We start from the raw sequence: 21307 nt of genomic DNA on the forward strand, positions 1-21307 counted from the left end.
ACTAACGTGACTAATTTGTGCAATGAGAAGCCTAGAGATCTTCATGATGTATTTTTTATTTCTATAGTATGTAAGCCCAGGGAGATTGTGTTTGAGTCAATCAGTTTTGAGAGGCCTCACAGAATAATGAATTCCTCCTCTGGATTTACACTGATTGGTTAATGGCCAGCAGCAGCATCAATTAAACAAGCAAATCAGCTTAAAGATTGTTTTCAGCAGTGGAGGGAATGATTGGGAATAATTGTGTTTGCTGTTACCAAATAGGCCTGCCACCGCCAACCGTAATAAAGGCTTGTTAAAATGCGTTTCAGGCCCACATGTAATAGCCTAATATTTGTCTGTGCTTGATTATCTGATGTTATGTGTAAATCATCAACAAAAGGTGTGCAAAGGCTAAAATAGTTGTCCACCTGCCTTAAATGGGGGGAAATGTATTTGCTTAAAGGTCCCATCGCATGGAAATGTCACTTTATGAGTTTCTTTAACATTAATGAGTCCCCCCAGCCTGCCTATGGACCCCCAGTGGCTAGAAATGGTGATAGGTGTAAACCGAGCCCTGGGTATCCTGCTCTGCCTTTGAGAAAATGAAAGCTCAGATGGGCCGATCTGGAATCTTCTCCTTATGATGTCATAAGGAGCAAGGTTACCTCCCCTTTCTCTGCTTTGCCGGCCCAGAGAATTTGGCCCACCCATGAGAGAGAGACATCATGGCTTTCAAACAAGAAAAGTGGCAGTTGGTCAAGACCACACCACCACCCTTCACCTTGCCCCCCCTCTCTCTCCTCCTCAATAGCTACAGACACAGAAATGGCACATATTAAGGAAAGCTCATTGTGGGACTGGCTCTAGTGGCTGTAATTCTGCACCAAGGCTGAATTTCGGGAAAGAGACTTCAGATACAGTATTAGGGCACCACTAAGGCCTGTATAAAAGCATCCAAAGACCCCCATGTCATGGGACCTTTAAAATAATCAGTTGGCAAGATTTGACTAATTACCACATTTGACTGGTGCTGGGCAGTGGTTCCCTCTCCAGGGCGTCTCAAAGTGAATTTTGCGGGTACATATGTAGGGAAGGACTCTGTGCTAAGCTAAACACCCATGGAGACACATGCAGTTAAAGAACTAGGCTACTGTCAGACAAAGCATGCCCAAAGACAATCTCCTGTAGAAGGAAGACACTGTTCACAAAGAATTCAATACTTACAAAGTATTTTAACTTTATTGTATCTGAAAAAAAATACTTTACTTTAATACTATTTTTAAAATAGTTTTTTTGGGGAGCTTTAGATGCCATAAAACAAGAGTCAAGAATCAAGACTGTTGTAGAGCTCCACTATACAGGTACAATGCAGAATGTTTTGTAATAAATAATGCATGTTAAAAGAGCCATAACTACACTACTCTACCGACTCTGAAGTCATGTCAGGATTTGGATAAATTTGCATGGTTCAAAAGACTTGCCACATTTTAAAGAGCGGATATTAATCAATTTACACCAACTCACTGTCAAATTCTCTGTTTATTCGTCATCTCCATTGCGCACAATAAAGATGAAATACAGGGCACAGTGAACTATTAAAAGTTGTCACATTGTAACAAGACATTCATTCAGCTCGTCATCTTTGAAGCTAGACTTTTCTGAGGCGGATATGCATAAAGAAATTTAAATGAAAAATAATGATGACCGAATGTGGGCGGCTGAGATGGTATCACACCTCTGTGTGTCAATCTCCTGAACGTGTTGTGATAAACAGACAGAGAGAGACAGATGCAGTTCAGATATGTAAACTGAGCATCAAACATCGGAGAAGAGTTAACTCCTGTGTAAGAGAGGCATTTTTTAATTTACCTTTTTAACTGAAATGGCTCTGAGTAATGTGAACAGGTCACTAGTACTGCCACCCCCACTAAGAAAAACAGCCGACTCTGAAGCTCCATACTGATTTTAGCTGTATTTAATTGCTTTTGGCCACTTTTCAATTATTTTGTTTTTTCAGAGCCCTGGCTCTCACAGGCCTCCTATGTAGCCTACTGTAGGAGGCTGATGCAAGCAAACTAGCTCATACGTGCTGAGAATATGCTTAATGCCCAACACAAAAGGGCAGAGAGAGAGCCAAAACGGAGCCAAAACAAATGGCTGGTAATGAAAATAGAGACCAAATCAAAGCTTAGCAAGAGTGAATATTGATCTCTAGTGGTAAAAAAAATGACTTAATGGCACTTTAAAACACAGTCCAACCATCAGCCAACTCAACATGTGGACGAAGTCTCTAATGCGTCATTTGAGTGAAATCAGACCTTAATATTCACCTTGGCCTGAATATGCTTATCAAGTCTAATGAGGAACATATTCATATTATTTACCATTTTCTGCATTTAAAGGTCCCATATTATTCTTTTTTTAGGTTCATTCTTGTATTTGGGATTTCTACTAGTCCTAGAACATGTTTACATGCTTTTTCTCAAACTGTCTGTCTTAATATAACTGTAATCACCCTCTGTCTAAAATGCTCCGTTTTATCGCCTGTCTCTGTTAACCCCCCTCCCAAAAAGCCCAGTCTGCTCTGATTGGCTTGCGAGAGACAAACGGCACATCTTTGCAAAGGTAGTTCTCAAGTCGTGGTGGAGTTACTCACATGGGTGGCGCTATATTCTAATGAGCTGATATGTAAATTTAAAGAAATTGTGCTCATTTCACAAATGTTTAATCAGACCAAACTTCTTTTTTTTTTTAGATTCCTCAAGCTTTTACTTGTTGTGATACATTTGTGGCAGTATGACTGATTGGATGCATATGCACTGTCAGTGCTTTAAAACCATGTGTTATTTATTTACAATAATATGTCTCAATGTTGCCCCTTGCAGGAAGAGGGATTTCAACACTGGCCATTAAGCTTTCCACCTTGCTGCAATGATGTAGAGCTTCACTACCAAACCAACACAACATCACTGTTAGGTGTGGACACATTCAAAACTTTCAACCCACAGAGGTAAGTGCAACAATATTTGATGTGCCATGAAAGGTTTAGGCAAGTGTTTCATCACAATGGTCAACAAACCATTTTTATGATGCTGTATTTCATCACAAAATTGCCTTGCGTTGAAGTCATTTATTTATTTTTTACACCCTCTGCCTTTTCGTGTTTTTTTTGCAGCTATTTCAAAATGGAATATAAAATATAGGGTAAGAATAAAAACGTCCACTTTCGACATTACATTCAACAGTTTCAGAGTGCTGTCGATGCTGGTAAAAGACAAGAATACAAACTTCTGTACAATAAACTGAACTTTAATTTAACGAGACCTGCAGTCACCTGTGTGACCAGCTGGCAGTTAGCTCTGCTATAACTATGATGGAATGTCATCATAGAGGTTGAAAGCATAAGAGGCCTCTTACTCCAGCCCTCACGTTAGCCAGAGTTTGGCTTGTAGTCTGCTGGAGTTTTCGGAGATCTGTGGCACTGGACCGCTGACTCGATCTTCACCTCCTGTGATCCAGTTGTTCGACTGAGAAGAACAGTTCTTCACGTTTTAGAGCGAGAACCTGTCCTGGATGTAAGCTGGGTCTGATCTGTTCGTGGCCCTGTATGCGTATAAGTACTTGTGTCTTAAAGTGGATGCGGACAGCAACTGGTATCCAGTGAAGAGAGCCTCATTCGTTCCCCAAGAGTCAGATCTCACTGTCTGCACTTGTCTGATGCCTCTAACCCTGAACAGCACCAACAAACGTGTAAAAAAAATTAAAATAAAAAAAAGAAGTCACACGTTGATGCTAGATCAAAGAGTGAATATCCAGGTGAGACAACCTTCTCATGAACAGGTCAGTTAACATTAGGCTGTTGAAATCAAAGAGGCCATGAAGTCTTCGTCTCCAAACTAAGTCGAAGGTCCCTCCCATCAGCTGAGGATGTCACAGCTCTGTCAAGGACATCCTCATAGTTGTCCAAGAGAGTCCTAGTACTGCTCGTTGGCCAGTATCGTCTGCCCGTTGTCGCTGTAGCTCCGGTTTGGCAGAAGGGACAATCTGAAAAAGAGACCACAAACTTTAATGGAGCCTAATCCTAATAGTTATGATCCTTAAATGTCCCATGTTATGCTCATTTTTAGGTTCATACTTGTATTTTGGGTTTCTACTAGAACATGTTAACATGCTTTATTGTTAAAAAAACACTTTTTTTTTTTTTCTCATACGGTCTGTCTGATATACCTGTATTCACCCTCTGCCTGAAACGCTCCATTTCAGCGTCTGTCTCTTTTAAACCCATTCCCGAAAAAGTTCAGTCTGCTCTGATTGGTCAGCGTTTCCGAGTTATAAATGACCGTAACTGCACTGTAGCGCCAATATATGGTATAGTTGAAAGATCACAACCCCACGTAAGTCCTGGCGGCTCGTTGAAAGGCACCATTTCTGATTACGGGCTGTGTGCATTTCTCTGTGGATTTAGCCTTTTGATAGTTTCACAGTATTTATATAGCACCTCAACCTGCTTCATATTTAAAAAAGACATGGTATCTAATTTTTTTCCAATATTTTTTCTGTGATTTAACAATTTATATTTTTTTTAACAACATACAATTTGCAACCTGGACCAATCCCCCCTTTCATGGCTTTCATTAAACTAGTCTGGACCCAGCTTCTCATGTGCTTATCCATCCCGTTTAGGATTGACCCATCTCCCAGAACAAATAATCTTGGGCTGAATGGAACCGGGGCCTCTGCAGTCCGACATAGGTTATCATGTATCCAAAATTCCTGGACCTTTTCACAGGACCATAGGACATGAAGTAACTGGCCGTCCTCTTGTCTTACATTTCCAACAATTTGGTGTGTATTTAAGACCAATTCTAAACAATACAAGCGATACATAATCTTGAACTGAATATAACTCGTATATATATGACATTGTGTTAATATTCCTACAGATTCTGTCCCACTCCTCATCATCCAGTGTAATACTCTTATCCATTTCCCATGTCTTTTTGAGGGCTGTCCCGGCTCCATCCCCCAGGTTCTGCATAAGCATAGAATAATACCCAGCAGCCTCATGACCTTTTCCTTATATCAACAACACTTTATCTAAACTTTCTTGTGCCTTCAAGGCTGAACAACTGGATCTAAAAATCCCCACTAACAGATGGCGAAGTTGTAAATATCTAAAAAACTGAGACCTAGGGATTCCAAATTGCTGTACCACATCCTCAAAGGGTTTCAATATGCCACCAAGCTACAGATCCCCCAGTGTGACAATTCCCTTTTCCAACCAATCCCTCCAAAAAATGGGAAATCTACTAATACATATCTTTGGATTTCGCTAAACACCTAATAGTAAGTAGTAAAGTATTTAGATATGGATCCAGTTCAAATAGCCGGGCCACTTTGGTCCAAACGACATTTAAGTGAGATTATCGGATATGTTTTTGCCTCACTATACAGTTTAACACAAAATGGGACCCTTTTTTTTAATTTTCATGGAATTGAACTTTTTTTTTAGTAGCAGCCATTCCATGTATTTTCACTCTGTAATTACCTCTTTATATAGTAGAGGTTGGGACACTTTTAAGCCTCATAATACTACTAAAAAAATCTGCCATCACATGGACTGGCACAATAAGAATAAAATAAATACAATTAAAACAAAAGATAATAAAGTAGGTTTAAAAAAAACAACTAATTGGTATTGTAAGAAAAAGTGGAGCAAAAGTTAAACTCAAGACATTTGACCTTTAACGCATTTCATAGCTCTACTGGCAGAAATAAGCAGAGAAGAGTTTCTGTGGCAGAGTTAGTGAGAATTGAAGAGGAGGCATGGGAAATGAGTAAATAACGACTGGGAACTACTGTCGACATTCTTCTCAAAGTAGGGAGCGAGTCCTCTGCGAAGAGGGAGGAAGAAGGGAGACAAGGAAAAAGCATACAAGCAGTGATAGTTTAAAAAGGCAAAGAGGACATTTTAGCATTTGTTTTTGTGGCGGCAGTTTATTTAAAGTAGTAATTCTTAGTACTTAGCAAAAAGGAAAATATTTAGTGTCTGCGGTTGTCATTAATCTGTTGACTGAGCTCAAGAAAACAGCAGAAAAATGTATTTGTTTATAATCTGATGAATGTTTGTGCATGATGTTCTGGTGGTTTTACAGCCTTGATATATTTAGGGTTACTCCAAATGCACAGGTACTAGATATTGTGACAAAAATACAATAATCACATATATTTTTTTCCTGTAAAAACTGAAGTTAAGCCCTATTCGCACGGGACTAGTATTTCCTGCGGACATGGGGAATTTCGTGGAAATTTCTTAATCACATTAGGTCCCCTGGTAATACCAGTCCCATGCGAATAGGTCTTAAATATATCAGGCTAATACTGGTCTTTTACTAAAGATATTTGTCAGCAGATTGTACAGATTACAAAAAAGCAAGCTACAAAAGTATTTTGCCAGTTAGTTTAGCACACACGCTCTGTGATGCCTTATCATGTCACTGTAAATACACTCTGTAGTCCCTACACATCTACTGTAAAGAGCAACTTGACACCAGCTATAATTCTTTTTCTTCCGACCAGTGGCTGAAGTTCTTGGCTTTTCTACAAACAAAAATGAATGCCATGCTATAATCGTGTAAAAATTCTACAGTAACTTTAAAATTTGTCAAAATGAATACATTGAATTCATAGCCATAAATGGCAATTTTGTGCCAAATGCTATTTTGGGGGAATGTGTGTGGACGTTTAAAAAAAATAAATAAATAAATAAAATAAGTTTTTAAGTTGAGCTTTCCACTAAGAGAATGGAGAGTAATGTGGAGGTAACTTTCCAGCAGTGTGGTGTCTTTGACGTCCATGGATCAGTATCAGAAATTCAGGGAAACATCCAGGTTACCAACAAACATGGAATGAGAGTCTGAGGTCCAAATCCTCCCCATGAAAATGTAACCCTGCTTCCTACAAATTACATTTATACACCACTAATTTGGATTGGAAAATATGTTTGGGAGGAAACATTTTGTTCCAATGCAGGAAGTGTTGCTTAGGGTGGATGATTGTGTGTAAAAAGCACAAGAATATGTCATCAGAGACCGGTGTTAGAGTCCTGCATCCCAGGCATGGTTTGGATTAGGATACCAAAACTCTCGCTTAAGGTCAGAAAAAAAATCTGTAGTGAATAATCACCATGATTAAAGATGCAAGTTGGAGTTAACTTAAGTTGACCTTAAATTCTCGACCAAGACCACAGTCTTTCCTTGACCTTTACGGAGTGGTTTGAGTTGTCGGGAGTGAAGACGCTGAAGCTAAATATGACAGATGCGTTCTATAAAAATGTTTTATTCTTGTGTTGTAGTAACCCTGGGCAGCACTACATTTTCTATAAAACATACAGTACTAGCCAATGTTTTAGGAGGGTTGAAAAATTGCATCATTGAAGTCCTTTTGCAGAGGAATACAGATACATAAGGTGTTGTTGAATTGCAGTAGATTGTAGATTTTTCTGTCAACCTTTCATTTGTTTGTTCATCTTATTAAAACTGCAGTACCCAACATTTTGTCAATTAGAACTTAATTACCCACAAAGCCTGCCCGTTTACATCAGTAAACTGCACACAGTGCATCAAACCAGCCCAGATTTTTCAGGTATTTTATACCTAAATTGTTTTTGCCAAAGCTCATTCACAGCTATTTAGGACACAGTTTGGAGTTTAAACTTTATTTTCCCTTTTTTTTGACGTGTTTGCACGATCAAGTTACATGTCAATGTCCTGGTGTCACAGCAATTGATTGATTATTTGTTTATTGGGTAAATGAACAAGAACATACAACAAGACCAGAGCAAATCAACAAACATAACTGTTCATGGGCCAGAGTTAACCTAAAGTCTGTTTTGTTTTTTTGTTTTTTTTTAAATCTGTGGACGGATGTTAAGATGAAATGTTACTTTCCACGAACGGTCCGCTGGGGTATACGTAACGTAAATGTGTTCATCAGCGCACTGCCAATTTTATTGGGACCGCACTGACTTGTTCGGACATGTCCCCGCAGCCACTCCGCTACAAGTGGTAGCATAGCGATCTACTGTGCATGTTTGGAACATGGACAACTAACCCTAACCAAGCGGAATCAATAAACAGAGCTACACTATAATATGTCCATAATGTCTGCAGCTGTCCGTGTGCGAGTCGGTTCCGGAGTATAATCAAGCCGTTATGCACGCACCCTAAAAAATAATGCCTTGTATAAGCAGTTACTGAAATGGGATATGAGAAATCCTAAAATAAGGGACAGTTCGGTATTTATGGAATGGACCACCAGAGTAAAATAGGGGAGTGTCATGTCTTTTTATTCTTTGTTGAGGGGAGGGTCATCCAAAAATGTTTAGGTCACCCAAGTTTTATATTCATAGAAACAGCAAAATTTCAAAGTGGCTTGTTTGGTGCATATTTTTTTCATTTAGCTCTCAGTCTTGGCCCCCGCTACCAGATGGGTCTGACCCATGAGTTTGCTGAGGGGCAGGGGGAGCACTGTCCCCCTGGTGGCTGAAATGGGTAATTGCATTGTTTAAAAAATGAGTGGAATAATTACGTCTGGCATGACCAGATATTTTATAAATATCTTAAATAACACAAAACAACTAAATGGTGTTAGGTAATACATCTGATTTCATATACTGCTTTAGTAAAAAAAATATTTCCTGGCTGACGATGGGAGCAGCAGTACGCAAAAAACGAAAATGACTGTTGCTAGTCTGGACATCTTGCCATGCCAAAGTTGCAATAAAGGTTTCCCATATGCCACATTTGATGTCAGCATACTAATTGATTGTGGGTTTTGTGTAGATTTGGACTTACTTTCCACTTTGTTTAAACGGCGAAGTGGAGGAAGCCTAGTGACGAGTCCATAGCAACCAGTTTGTGTGTTGAATGTTACCCAGAGTGCTTTGCTGAATGGTCTCAATGTTTTATTGTTTTATTTCATGTGAATACTAGTTTACTAGAGGAGTAACTTAGATTTGAAGTAATGCAGTAATGCAGGAAGTGTGCATTTAGTTTCCATGCTTATTGTGTTTCCACAACTATTTTAGTAATTTGAGTAAATCTACTGAAATGGCCACCACACCATAACAGAGGAGTGTGATGCGTCAGATCAGAAAGCAGAGGTTTAGCCACATATGTCATTGCTGTAAAAAAAACAATGGGAATCTGTATATCTTTGCCAAGTGCAAACCAGTACAGAAGGTATCAATACATTGTTGGGGGAGGGTCATTCCTTTTTTCCAAATCGTTTTGGAGGGTCATAGAAAAATTAATACTGGTGAGGGGAGGGTAATGTCTATTTTGACTAAAGGTCCCAAAACTCCTCCGGTGGCCCCTTAAATAAATAACGAACAGTCCCTAAGTATAAATTAGGGGTGTAACACAAAGCTACTCTCTGTATCGGTTTACATCCCAAAAATATCTGATAATATTCAGATTATACTGGGCGTTGTTAGAAATTGTTCTGTTCTGCATTCAGTTGTCAATTATTCTCCTCATATTTAGCTGCCAACAAAACACTATGAAAATATAAGCTTCTTCGGCCCATCAGCATGCACTTTTGAGAAGGTTCCTAACTTCAGCTAGTCAGTTGCCTGTCTTGTGTCAACATCACCCCTGCAACATCAGTCCGCTTTATTCCACACTTCACAACTAATCTGGTGAAAACGGATGAAAGGTTACTGAGAATAAACGTGGCTGAATGTCTGAATATTGAACTTACTTACTAAGTACACCTCTGTGGTGTTTGTTTACATTTTGGCACATCTGCATAATGGAAAGTGATGCTGCTTTGGCTACTAGCAGTTCCTGTTCACTGTGCAGACAACAATCACCTAGATGACTGATACTGAAGAAAAAGTCTGAATCTGTCAATTATCAGCCAAGATCGAGATCCTGACACCACTGCAAAGAGTAAACTCTAGTCAACAACAAACTTCTGCCAGGCACAGCTCTCCTTACTGCCTTGAGGGAGATATGGGCTTTATTGCATTTATTTTAATTAGATTGTCATGCAGAAATCCTCGAATATAACCTCCTGCAAAGCTATGTAGTGTTTTTTCATTTTATGAGGCTAAACAAAACCCTGCTGATCCCAGAGATTTGACCCTGCACGGCATTATGAGAAAACTACATTACCCTACTTTGTAGGGATGAAGATCAAAACCACATTAATTCAGTCCTAAACAAATTAATGCTTACATTTAGCATAATTAAATTAATGCTTTCCTTAACATCTGTGGGGCATTTGGGATTTAGTTTCATCCTGCAGATTGACTCACATTTAAATTCACATGTACTAATATATTGCTTAAAGGCATATCTTGCTACTCAGTCAGAATCTTATTAGCCTGGAGTCCCAGTCTTTGTCAAAATAATCATATATGCAATGTTTTAGGCCTATTAGCAGACATCCATTTAAAATGTAGGGAATGGCATATAAAGAGCCTTTTTACCATGTCCACTGAAGTTTCTCAGCTTGCACTCTAGTAACATTTGTGTGGTCCAGGTAGCTTTGCATAAAAAATGGTTGTCATTCGCAAGGCTACTTTTACTTTTATACTTGAAGTAAATTTCCAAGCCTGTACTTTGTTACTTTTACTATGAGTAAATAAGTTAAATCAGTACTTCTACTTTTACCAGAGTATTTTTTAACACAAGTATCTGTACTTCTACTTGAGTATGGGAAGTGAGTACTTTTACCATCTCTGCTTAAAGGTACAGTATGTAACATTTCTGCATTAAAAAGTCTAAACACAACATTTTGTTGAGTTGTCTACTTACACTATTCCAAATGTTTCCAACAATGTTCAAACCCAGTGAAATCTGTTTATTTTATTTTAATGACACGGCACGTTTCATTTAGTCGCGTGTCAGTGGCATCATAAAACGTTTGATCCCTCTAGTTACTCTAGCTTCCCTCAAAACACGGGAACCCAGATGATACGTTCGAGAGTAACTGTAAATCATATAATGTCACAGAGAAAATAATAATCAGTAACCGTAATACAGCTTGCTTTCTGCCACACAGCATCATTTTGTCATTGATTACATGCCACTTACAACACAGTAATACAGCAGAGACTTAATTTGATGATACAATGCAATATCGATCGCTTAACGTTATGTGCTAAGTAGCTCATGCTAATGCTTGGTGGGGAACGTTATAAGGTTACAACATCATTTATGCTCATGAAGTTATTTTAAGTATAATTGTTTTGACCAAGGTAACGTTAAACAGCACTGGGCTAACCCTTGATTATGTTCACTAGCTAACGTTAGCTGTATAGATAGACGACTAATCTAAGGCTAATTTAGTCAGCTATCCCACCCTGGTGGACACGACCCATCCACAGTTAGCCAGCAGCCAGCCGATATTGGTAACTTATAGCAATCTGAACCCAGCCAGCAGGCCGCTGAAATTCTCCCTCCTTTTGCATTTAGTGGTTTTCTTTACAGTTAAGTTTTATTGACAAATAGTGACTGTCCTGCAGCAACAAAGGTTAAGTTTAGGCACCAAAACGACTAATTAAGTTAAGAAAAAGGTGAAGAGAATTCCGGCAGCAACACCCGCCAGCCACTGGAAGTAAAAGTTATCCCACGGGTGTAGTTGATGCTCGGCTGCCGAGTATCTCCGGGGCGAGGCTCGGCCAGCCACAAAGCTACTCGGCGGCCAGCCCCAGCCGCGAAGTAAGTCTCTCAGCACGGTTGACTAACGTTAGATTTAACTCCCACCCCAGTGCTGAAAACATCCAAAAAGTTACACTGACCTGAAATATATTGTGATATTGTGGTTTTAGCTGCTGGCTAATGTTAGCTTGCTTGCTCCCTAACTGGTCAAGTACCAATACAAATCGAATCAAGAACAACGTAATTATGTCGGGGAAACTGCAGCTTTTTTATCAGAATGACATGAATAAACATAACTAAATGTAACGTGATTAAAACTGTAACGGATAAACCCAAATGTGAACAGATATATTTTAATAGGCAATTGTGTTTAAGAATGAAAACTACAACTCCCATAATCCCACGCTACGAGGTCATCAAAAGTCTGTTTACATCCATTGTTTTGATTGAGAGACCCCTAGTGGCAGAAAATTTAAATGTTTGTACGTTTAATAGAGCAAATATGTTGCTTATACTTCTTTTTACCCCAAATTAATTCACATTTAGTTAAGTCACAGTTCACTTTGCTGAACTTACATACCGTAATTCCTCAAATAAAAACCGGGGCCTTTATTTACCTGAACTGCAGAAGGTACCAGGCTTTAATTTGAAGCAGGCTTTTGTTAGAGGCAGGCCTTTATTTCTAATTCCATCTGTTTGATAAGTATAATAGTTTTAAATAAACTGTTAAATGAAAAGCCATAGCGTTCCAGTGGACAGAGATCATAAATTTTTTAAGAAACATTTGCAAAAATATCACCATATACAACAACAGCCAGATAGGCGACCAAGCAATTTGGGTCAGAATGAATCAAACACCACCATTGCGTCAATGTGAACCCTGTAAATGTACCTGGTATTTATTTCAAATACAGGTACTACGGTATTGATGGTAGATCACAACAAGAGCATACAGTAGTTCTGTAAAACACATTGCTGGTTTGCAGCACATAGTATCTGATTAATGTTACAGATAAATGTTAATGTTACAGACGGTAGCTATTTGTTTCTAGCTCCAGGCTAACTTTTTTTCCTCCCACCTCCAGCTAGCTAGCCGTGCTCTGCTCTTGTCGGCTAATCTTGTCAGCTCATCCTTCGAGGAGCATCTCGCTGCAGCCCACGGGCCCACATCTAAAGCCCTATTCGCACGGGATAAGTATTATCTAGGGACCTCGTGTGAATTATAAATTACCCCCCCACGTCTGAGTGTCATCTGGCGCATTCGAAAGGGATAAGCGAAGCCTGTGATTTTACTCGAATTTACTGACATTAAGCAACAGTAGAAACCTGGGTGTGGGTAGCTCTGCTACGTGTGTTTGTGTGTGGTAAGATCTCGAGGACACACTCGCACACACACACACACAATCTCAACCGGGTAGTCAGTCATCGTCCGAACTGCGACCTCTCCTTTTTCTTTCTCTCACTTTTTTCTCCGGGTGGTGTCAAGCAGGGTCCGGTTAGATGGATAAAACTAAACATTTCACGAGGTTAAAATCTATTAGCTCAAGCTTTACGCTTGATTTATTTGTAACATTAACCTCTAATTATGAAGTGAGCCCCCTTGCTTGATTGTGCATTATTTTTGATAAGCTATTGCTTGGAGATGTCTTGTCGTTATCTCTAGATGTATGATACAAACATAAAAAATATATTTACCGCATGCTGCTATACATGTCATCCATCGCCATCTAATCATTCTTTTTGTCTTCGCACTTGTGGTGGTTTTCATCTTTCTCTTTCTGCAAATTGTATATGATGTATAGCGACACGACCCAGCACCCAAAACGCTGTCAAAACACTCCAACGCACCCTCCATTCTTCGCCAAAGATGGATAAAAAGGCGCAAAAGAAGGAAATAGGTTCCTTGAAAAAACAAAAAAGCCCCGCCAAATCCTGGACAAAGCAGAGATGCCGATTCGCACGGGACTAATATTATCACAGGACCTCCGTTTTCAGCGAAATATGGTAGGTCATTTGCGGGGGAATTATTACTTTACAAATTACAGACATGACCGATTCGCACGGGATTAAGATCACAGACGACCTCCGCAATTATTACAAATGACTGGAGGTCACCAGGTAATACTTATCCCGTGCGAATAGGGCTTAAGTCAGCCTTTTTTTCATTTTGTCACTCGACATACACTCGAACGGACCAAGACAGCCTGGTAGCGAAACTGATATAGTCTCTTGTTTCACATTATATGATAGAAACTGATGATGTAGGCTAAACACAAAAGGCATTTCATGCAACAACAGTGACGTTTTCATTTAGTTACTGTAATTGGGCCTGTGTACATTTTCGTTCATTTGATTTCCAATTTTGAAAGGATATCCAAATAAAAAAAAAAAATGGTAATTTTAAAGCTTGTTAATATTGATGACAATGTGTTCAAATGGAAACGACCCATATTTCATTTAATTTAGCTCTCAAAAGTAGAATGGTGTGTTGTTTCGTTTTCATGGACTTTCATATTAAAGGGATACTTCACCGATTTAGCATTCAGCTTTGTATCAGTAGAAACCCGATAGTATTTCTGAATGAACGTGCTTCCCTCCCTCATGTCCCCCTGAGACGAGAGATCTCTGCATTTGGGGCCTGGAAAAAAATCTTCCGATGACGTAAAATGACGATTTTTGCGTCATCGGAAGATTTTTGGGCCAGAGGCAAGGACTACAGCCAGTAGTAGGATCTACTTCCGTATGTTTTCAACACGCCACAGGGGGTTGGACTGCCGAGTCTGGCGCGGGTATTCGATGATAAACGACTGTCAGCCATCTTGAAGCTTCGCTAAACAGGCTCTCGGTTTTCAGCAGAAAACATTTACAACAATTATCTGCATTCAAACTACCGGACGTGTGTACCACCGGGATACATCGGTACAGATCGGAGAATATGGAGGAAACGTTATTACAGACGGAATACTCGGCACACTACGTGAGCTTCGCCTGCACGGAGACCAGCGGTGTCGCTCAATGCCGCTAGCCGGCTAGGGGACATCCTCATCGGCTAGGTGGAAAGCTATAGCTAGCTGTCCACCTGTCCCATCCATCCTGCTTGCAAGTGTCTGCTCATTAAACAACAAGCTGGACTACATCCTCCTTCAACGAAACTCCCAACGTGAGTTCAGAGACTGCTGTGTTTTTGTTGTTGTGGAAACATGCCTGAACAACAGTGTACCGGCACCGGGACTATCCAGCTACCAGGCTGCTCTCGCCGGCCCGTGGAGGTGGGCTGTGTTAAACGGACTGGTGTAGAAATAAAATCCAACTAGCTACTGCTAACTGCTGGTGGAGCTTGTGACTGTTAAATGCCGACCATTCGACATTCCACGCTAATTCACGGCTGTGTTTAGCTACACCAATGCTAGTATGCATTAGCTGAACTTTACGGATCCTGCTTGCAAGTGTCCGCTCATTTAGACCACAAACTGGACTACATCCAACTTCAACGAAACTCCCAACGTGAGTTGAGAGACTGCTGTGTTTTTGTTGTTGTGGAAACATGCCTGAATAGTGTACCGGACTGTCCAGCTACCAGGCCTGTTAGCCCTCCGAGCTAGAGATGCTCTGTCGCCGGGTAAAAGAGGTGGGCTGTGTTAACACCGAGTGGTGCAGAAATGTGGTGATTTGTATCCATTTAACTGCTAACTGCTGGTGGAGTTTGACTGTTAAATGCCGACCATTCTACATTACACACTAATTCACGGCTGTGTTTATGCTCGGTGTTTACAGCCCACCAAGCACTAATGCTAGTATGTGTTAGCTGAACTTTACGGAGCCTATAAAGTGTGTGTACTAAATGTAGCTTGTTTCGTATGTCGTTTTTATATAATGTCGTTTTTATATATGTTAAATGTGTAACACCACTTGAGTCACGATGAAACGTCGTTTGTGTATATGGTTGAAATGACAATAAAACACGCTTGAGTTGAGTTGAATGCCTCGGTCTGTCTGTCAAGCGGTAGGCGTGGCTTGGGAGTGGACTCAAAGCAACGAAGCAGGTGCATTCTGGGATTTGGTGTTTTTCATCCATATAAGACCAAAACACATTTTCTGGCTTTTCTCGGCCTAGAAGGCACCAATTTAAAATTTTTATTCACATTTCTACTACATAAGTGACCCAATTTAAAGATATATTAAGCTTTCCAGCGGTGAAATATTCCTTTAACACCAAGAATTCAGTCTCTATTGCAACCAAATGTAGCCCTCAAAGGGGCAAGATCGGGGAGTTTGCCGTAGTAGCAGCAGCTAACAACCAGAAACTTTTTAAAATTTTCGTCTGCTATTTCACCACTAAATTAAATTTTTAACCCTCCGTGTCCTCCTTGGCTACTAGCAACTGCATGGAGGAAGAGGGGGGGGTGCGCGGTCACATAATGCTTGTACCATGTGGACTTGTCCAACAGTTTTGTTGTCATTACTTATGCTACGTTTACACGTGGCCGGCTACTTTCGTAAACGGACATTTCAACCTCTCCATTTTAAAAAATAACATCGTGCACAGCTGTCAGTTTTCAGAAAAGTGTTCGTTTACATGTACCCGTGTATATATGCCGTTAATGCCGTCAAGAGCACGCCAAACCTGTAGGTGGCAGTGTAACAAGAAGCTCAAGCCCACGTTAGCCAATCAGAATCCCGAAAATGGCAACAACAGCAACGAATCACTTCCTCTTTCTCTCTCTCGGCTGCCTAAACCTCCGTTTGTCTCAGTTTACATGCAAACGAAGATCTCAACAATATCCACACTGGCCGGAGTTTTTAGAAAGACTCGTTTTCAGAGGCAAATTCTCCGTTTGCGTGTAAATGAAGGGTACAAACGAAGGGAATGTCTCCGGTTTTCAAAATAACCATGTACGTGTAAACAGGGCCTTAGAATTCCACATGGGGGTGGCAGACCCTACACATTATAGCTATAAAATTTATCCTGAAGGCCTGAAGCAGATGTTTTAACTACATATATTCAATGATAACACATACACATTAAATATATGTGCATATATACTGCACATATCTTCCCTCTGACTTTCAGTGCAGCAGCTTTTAACCACAAGCAGTGCAAGTTTAATGTGACAAGTTTCACCTGTAGCATTCAAAAATGTAAACTGCTACACCCCCCCCACCCATGACAGAACATTCCCACAGTAAAAAATAATGAGGTGGGAGGAGGAAGAGAGTATGGGAATTTTCCGACATGTTAATTCTAATCTTATAACATCAGTTTCATGAAGAAACCGCGGGGCAATCGCTTTGTCCAGAGATGGTTTAGTGGTTAACCCCCACCAGAGCTTCCCCTTGTGTCTCCTCTAATCTGTCTAGCTTTCTGCTTTTTCACTGTGCAATTTGGGTGGAAAAAGGAAAATGTGAGAGGGGAATTTTCTTGCAATACATGTCATCTTCCATCATTTCCTTTATTTTGAGGGCAGTGAAACGTTTTGTGAGGCTGTCAATTATGCATCAATTATGCTCAAAATAAAAACCTGAAACCGTGAAATGGTATTTTCTCTAATGGGAATCTTCAAATATGTTTGTTTCTAATCTGACACTACAGCATAAGCAGCAGGGGTGAGGACAGCAGAGCCGTTTTAAGATTTATTAAGGCAGATTTAAGATCATGACAAAACCCTGTTTTTGACACTTTGGTCTATTTTTGCAATAGGCATTTCATATATTTACATTCAGTAATAACCCCTCTAAAAAGCTCTTTTAATTTAGGCTGAGTAGTGGAGTCTGCCACTCCAACCCTGGATTCAAATTGCCTTCAATCACACAGGTTTCACAGGAAATGATGCATGAATAATGTGTGTAATCCAGGTTTACTGTTTGATCTCATTGATATCAGCCTACACAGACTCAGGCTGTCTGAGGGGCAGGGGCCAAAATAAATAAAAAGGGCACCAGCGCACAGAAAGTTTTCTAGCATGTAGGGCAGTCTATATGGCACTGGCACTTTATCATGTTTTCTCCATTTAAGGGCACCCTAGGGGGCAGCAAAAATGCATTTTTTCTGTGTTTTATTCAACATGAGGGCACAAAAGGCGCCCCCCTCACAGTCAACTGTTCACTGTCTCACAGTAGTATCAGAGCTGTATTAAGTTACTGCTAATTCACACCAAACATTTCCTATTGTTACTGCTTTACATTAAAAGTGTTGAACTGGCTCTTATTGTGAAACAGCCACAATAAACACAATGTATTTGTCACAGCGCTTAGCATTTACGCTCTTTAAAATTGTGTTTACAAAACAAGACATGGTCATTTTGGCTGATTTTGAAATATTGCAGGGAGTGATGCAGCGATGGGAGTGATAGCACAGTGAGCTGTTATTTGCTTCACACCTCCAAGATAACCAACTTCACTGTGTGCTGTTGTGTGGGGAAATGACTCGTGCCATGTGCAGCTTGAAATTAGATCTCAGTTTCAATCATTATGGATCGACTTCCTTATTAAAACAATGTTTGCTTGTCTGTGTCGTAAACCGATACTCCAGCTGCTCTGCTGTTTTACTTTTTTACAAAAAGTGAAAAAACTGTGGCTGGATCAACACAAATCTCCTGTACTTTCAATGCCATCCAATAACTTTTAAATACTTTTAAGGTGTTTTATTAATTATAATTTCTTCAACTCAAGATCTTTCACTGGAACCATGCCATATTTCCTGAGAAGCACCCCTTTAGAAAAAAAGCCAAGTTAAAAACAGCCCAGCACAGGGTCATGTATTCAACTTACCCTTCACAACGGCATCTGGCGCCTTTTATGCTGCCAGATTTTCTGTTATCCGTCACTTTAGTTTGATCTGTGGCTGAATTCCAGTCCGACAAATTGAAGCATTAGATCAAAATGCGCATCAAAATGCTGCATGCTTTGAGAAAAAAAATCGTGGGAAAGGAGGAATTTTGGACTCCTTTATCTGATTTTAAAGGGATTTCAGTTCTTTTAGAGGAAATAGGGGGTTTTAGCAGGCATTTCAGATGAGGTTTTTGAAACTATATTTATTGCTTTATTTGTTGTTTATGTAGTCATTTGTGTATTTTGGCCGTTTCCTCAACTCCTGTGTGTTGTCAACAGTCTTGACTGCTTCAGTACAGATTAGTACGGTTTTCTGAATGGAAACTGCTTTCCTTTTCCTTAAATGTACTGCTCTTGCAATGATACTGTATGTGGATGTTTGACAACCAAAAATATTTTCTTTTAAATAGATTTAAAAAAAAAAAACATGATGCTTCGTAAGTTTTAAATTAAAAGAGGCAAGTCCTTCATTTTAAGTTAAACAGGAATTTTATAAATCTTTAGGTATTTGTTTTTTAATGAGAACCACATTTTTTGTAATTGTGTCAAAGCTGCATTTAGTACTTGTCCATGTTTAGGATTCATGCATGCTTCAAGAGGATTTAAATATAAAAGCTGAATGACCATGCCAATAAATAATACATATGTACAAGGAACATAATCTAATCAATCTTTACGTCTAACATTTCAGTTACACTTGCTGCTTGCAGCCTTGCTACACCACTTCTTTGATAGCTAAAATTCCCTGTCTCCTTCTCAGTCGCAAAACAACATTGCTGTCCTGTCATGTGCTCTGTAATGTGACCTCAAAACAGATAGACAACAGATGCAGATACGGTTTGTGTTCTTTTAATTTAGCGCTAATATCTTTCGGGGACATTAAATAATCAGATTTCACTCTTATCTCGTGGCTTTGGGAGCTGAAGTAGTGAGGAGGGAGCGCTGATGGAAAGGGAAGATAAGGTGTGTTATCCCACAGGAACACTGAAGATATTACTGGAGGAGCTAGTTTTGCTCTTTTGAAGCAAACTACTTATTTGTCTCCAAAGAGGCCGTACTACTCACTCTGTATTGTGTTTCTTGTGTTAGACCCCTGTAAAGCACTGTGTCACTTATGTCTGTGAAAAGTGCTTTATGAATACATTTGACTTACTTACTTACTTACTTACTTACTTACTCACTGCAGGTTTCACATGTTTTAGCCCATTATTACAAACTGTGTAGCCTATACTTAACATTACCATGCATCAGGATATTGTACTTTTGGAAACTTCAGTCTGAACACAAGGAGTCACGGATAAACTGATAAAGTGCAAAATACTTTTGTTAAAATTAATAATATTTTACATCTGTCTTTACACACTCTTCAATAGTTGTGTGCACACATAAATGGAACGACGATTACAGACTGAAGCGTTGCTTGGACAGCTCCAGCACTCGAGGGAAATTTATCGGCTAATTGGCAGTGTGAATTCATAAAGACTCCTTGGAATCTGGGCCAGTAAGGACTTCAGAGTTTCCAGTACAACAAAGATGTTGGACAGGTCAACTAGGACTCAAAGAATACAACTTAGGACATAAATTGCAAGTATGCTGGATCCAGTTTTTATAATGTAGGAGCACCTGAACATGTGGTCCTCAAAACAAAGCCGAGGCAGGAAGCAGAACCACTCTGATATCCGTGGAGCACCCTGCCATATGTTACCGTAGTTTGATTTTTTTTTTTTTTGATGTGTTAGGTTGTGGACACTCGGCCATATTAATTATACATCAAGACCCATATTTTGACTTTTACTCTATTCTACAAACTTCTATCAACAATTTCCCTTATTTCCTCCTCCCTGAAATTAGTTTTTCTCCCGGTGAATGGATATCTGCTGCCCTCATTTCAGAGATAGTTTGTTTCCAAAAACTCAAAAGATTCCAAATTGAAGATACTCTTCCTGAGACTAAACCGAATGAAAACATCAAGGGGTACAACAGACCGTCGGCTCATAAATAGACAGTGCACCAAAACAAATAAAAATAAAAAAAACCTCTGGATTGACTGAGCATTCACACAGTACATACACACACAGAAACAATCCAAACATTAACAGTGGTAAAAGGGTCCTGAGCCAAATTCATTCCTTCTTTTAACATTGAACAAATGTCTGAGAGACCTGAGACACTCCACTGGAGTGTCATTGCTTCTCAGGAAATGTAAAATACTGACCACACAGTGACAAATGAACACACATACAGTATGTTGAAATATGTGCTCCAGGATCACTACAACTGCATTCAGATGGCCAAAAAATGCCTTAAACATTGAACTTGTTGTACAAACTCCCCTTTGAAAACACTGACTGACCGTCCAAACCACAAACCGCATACTTTATACACCAAATCCGGCGCAAAATGAACCTAGGGGTTAAGAACACATGTGTACCGAGTAGACCGTTCTCTGGGGATATGTTTTCGTGCTAATCGACCACCAGTTTTAGCTCAAACCGCTAATTAGCTTCCCAGAGAACGGTCGACTCGGTACACATGTGTTATTAACTCCTAGGTTCATTTTGCGCCGGATTTGTCCATTAATCCAGACTGGTGTCCTGCAGCCCCTTCATGGCCATGATCTGGGTTTCTAGAACAGAAAATGCTCTGCCTTTCATGCGTTTTTGCTGTGAATGATGCAGCAGGAGCGGTTCTGAACAAAAACATATTTTCATGCAATGACCTGACACCATCTCCTGTAAGATCTAATAAAAAATTAAAATAAATCATCATTTGTCATTTTTATTATCTTACTGGCAAGACTCAATGTTGACTCTCTGATTTGGTCATTC

The 21307-nt window shown here is 39.7% G+C and overlaps 2 protein-coding genes across 3 annotated transcripts in view; one reads left to right on the forward strand and one right to left on the reverse strand.

Annotated features, from left to right (window-relative positions):
- Positions 1–21307, forward strand: part of LOC120545508 (beta-amyrin 28-monooxygenase-like) — a 120033-nt gene that overhangs the window by 4343 nt on the left and 94383 nt on the right. The window contains exon 2 of the mRNA XM_039779901.1: positions 2868–2992. The gene's annotated coding sequence lies outside the window, so the exon portion shown is untranslated. The remainder of the gene's footprint in view (positions 1–2867; positions 2993–21307) is intronic.
- The window catches only part of si:dkey-247m21.3 (5-hydroxytryptamine receptor 4), a 63798-nt gene continuing 43999 nt past the window's right edge, over positions 1509–21307 (reverse strand). For both annotated transcript variants that reach the window (XM_039779892.1, XM_039779891.1), the window contains one exon: positions 1509–4026. In XM_039779892.1, coding sequence (XP_039635826.1) covers positions 3957–4026 — 70 coding nt within the window. In that variant the 3' untranslated portion in view covers positions 1509–3956. The remainder of the gene's footprint in view (positions 4027–21307) is intronic.

The sequence above is a fragment of the Perca fluviatilis genome, chromosome 17, assembly GCF_010015445.1.
Source record: "Perca fluviatilis chromosome 17, GENO_Pfluv_1.0, whole genome shotgun sequence".
Taxonomy (NCBI): Eukaryota; Metazoa; Chordata; class Actinopteri; order Perciformes; family Percidae; genus Perca; species Perca fluviatilis.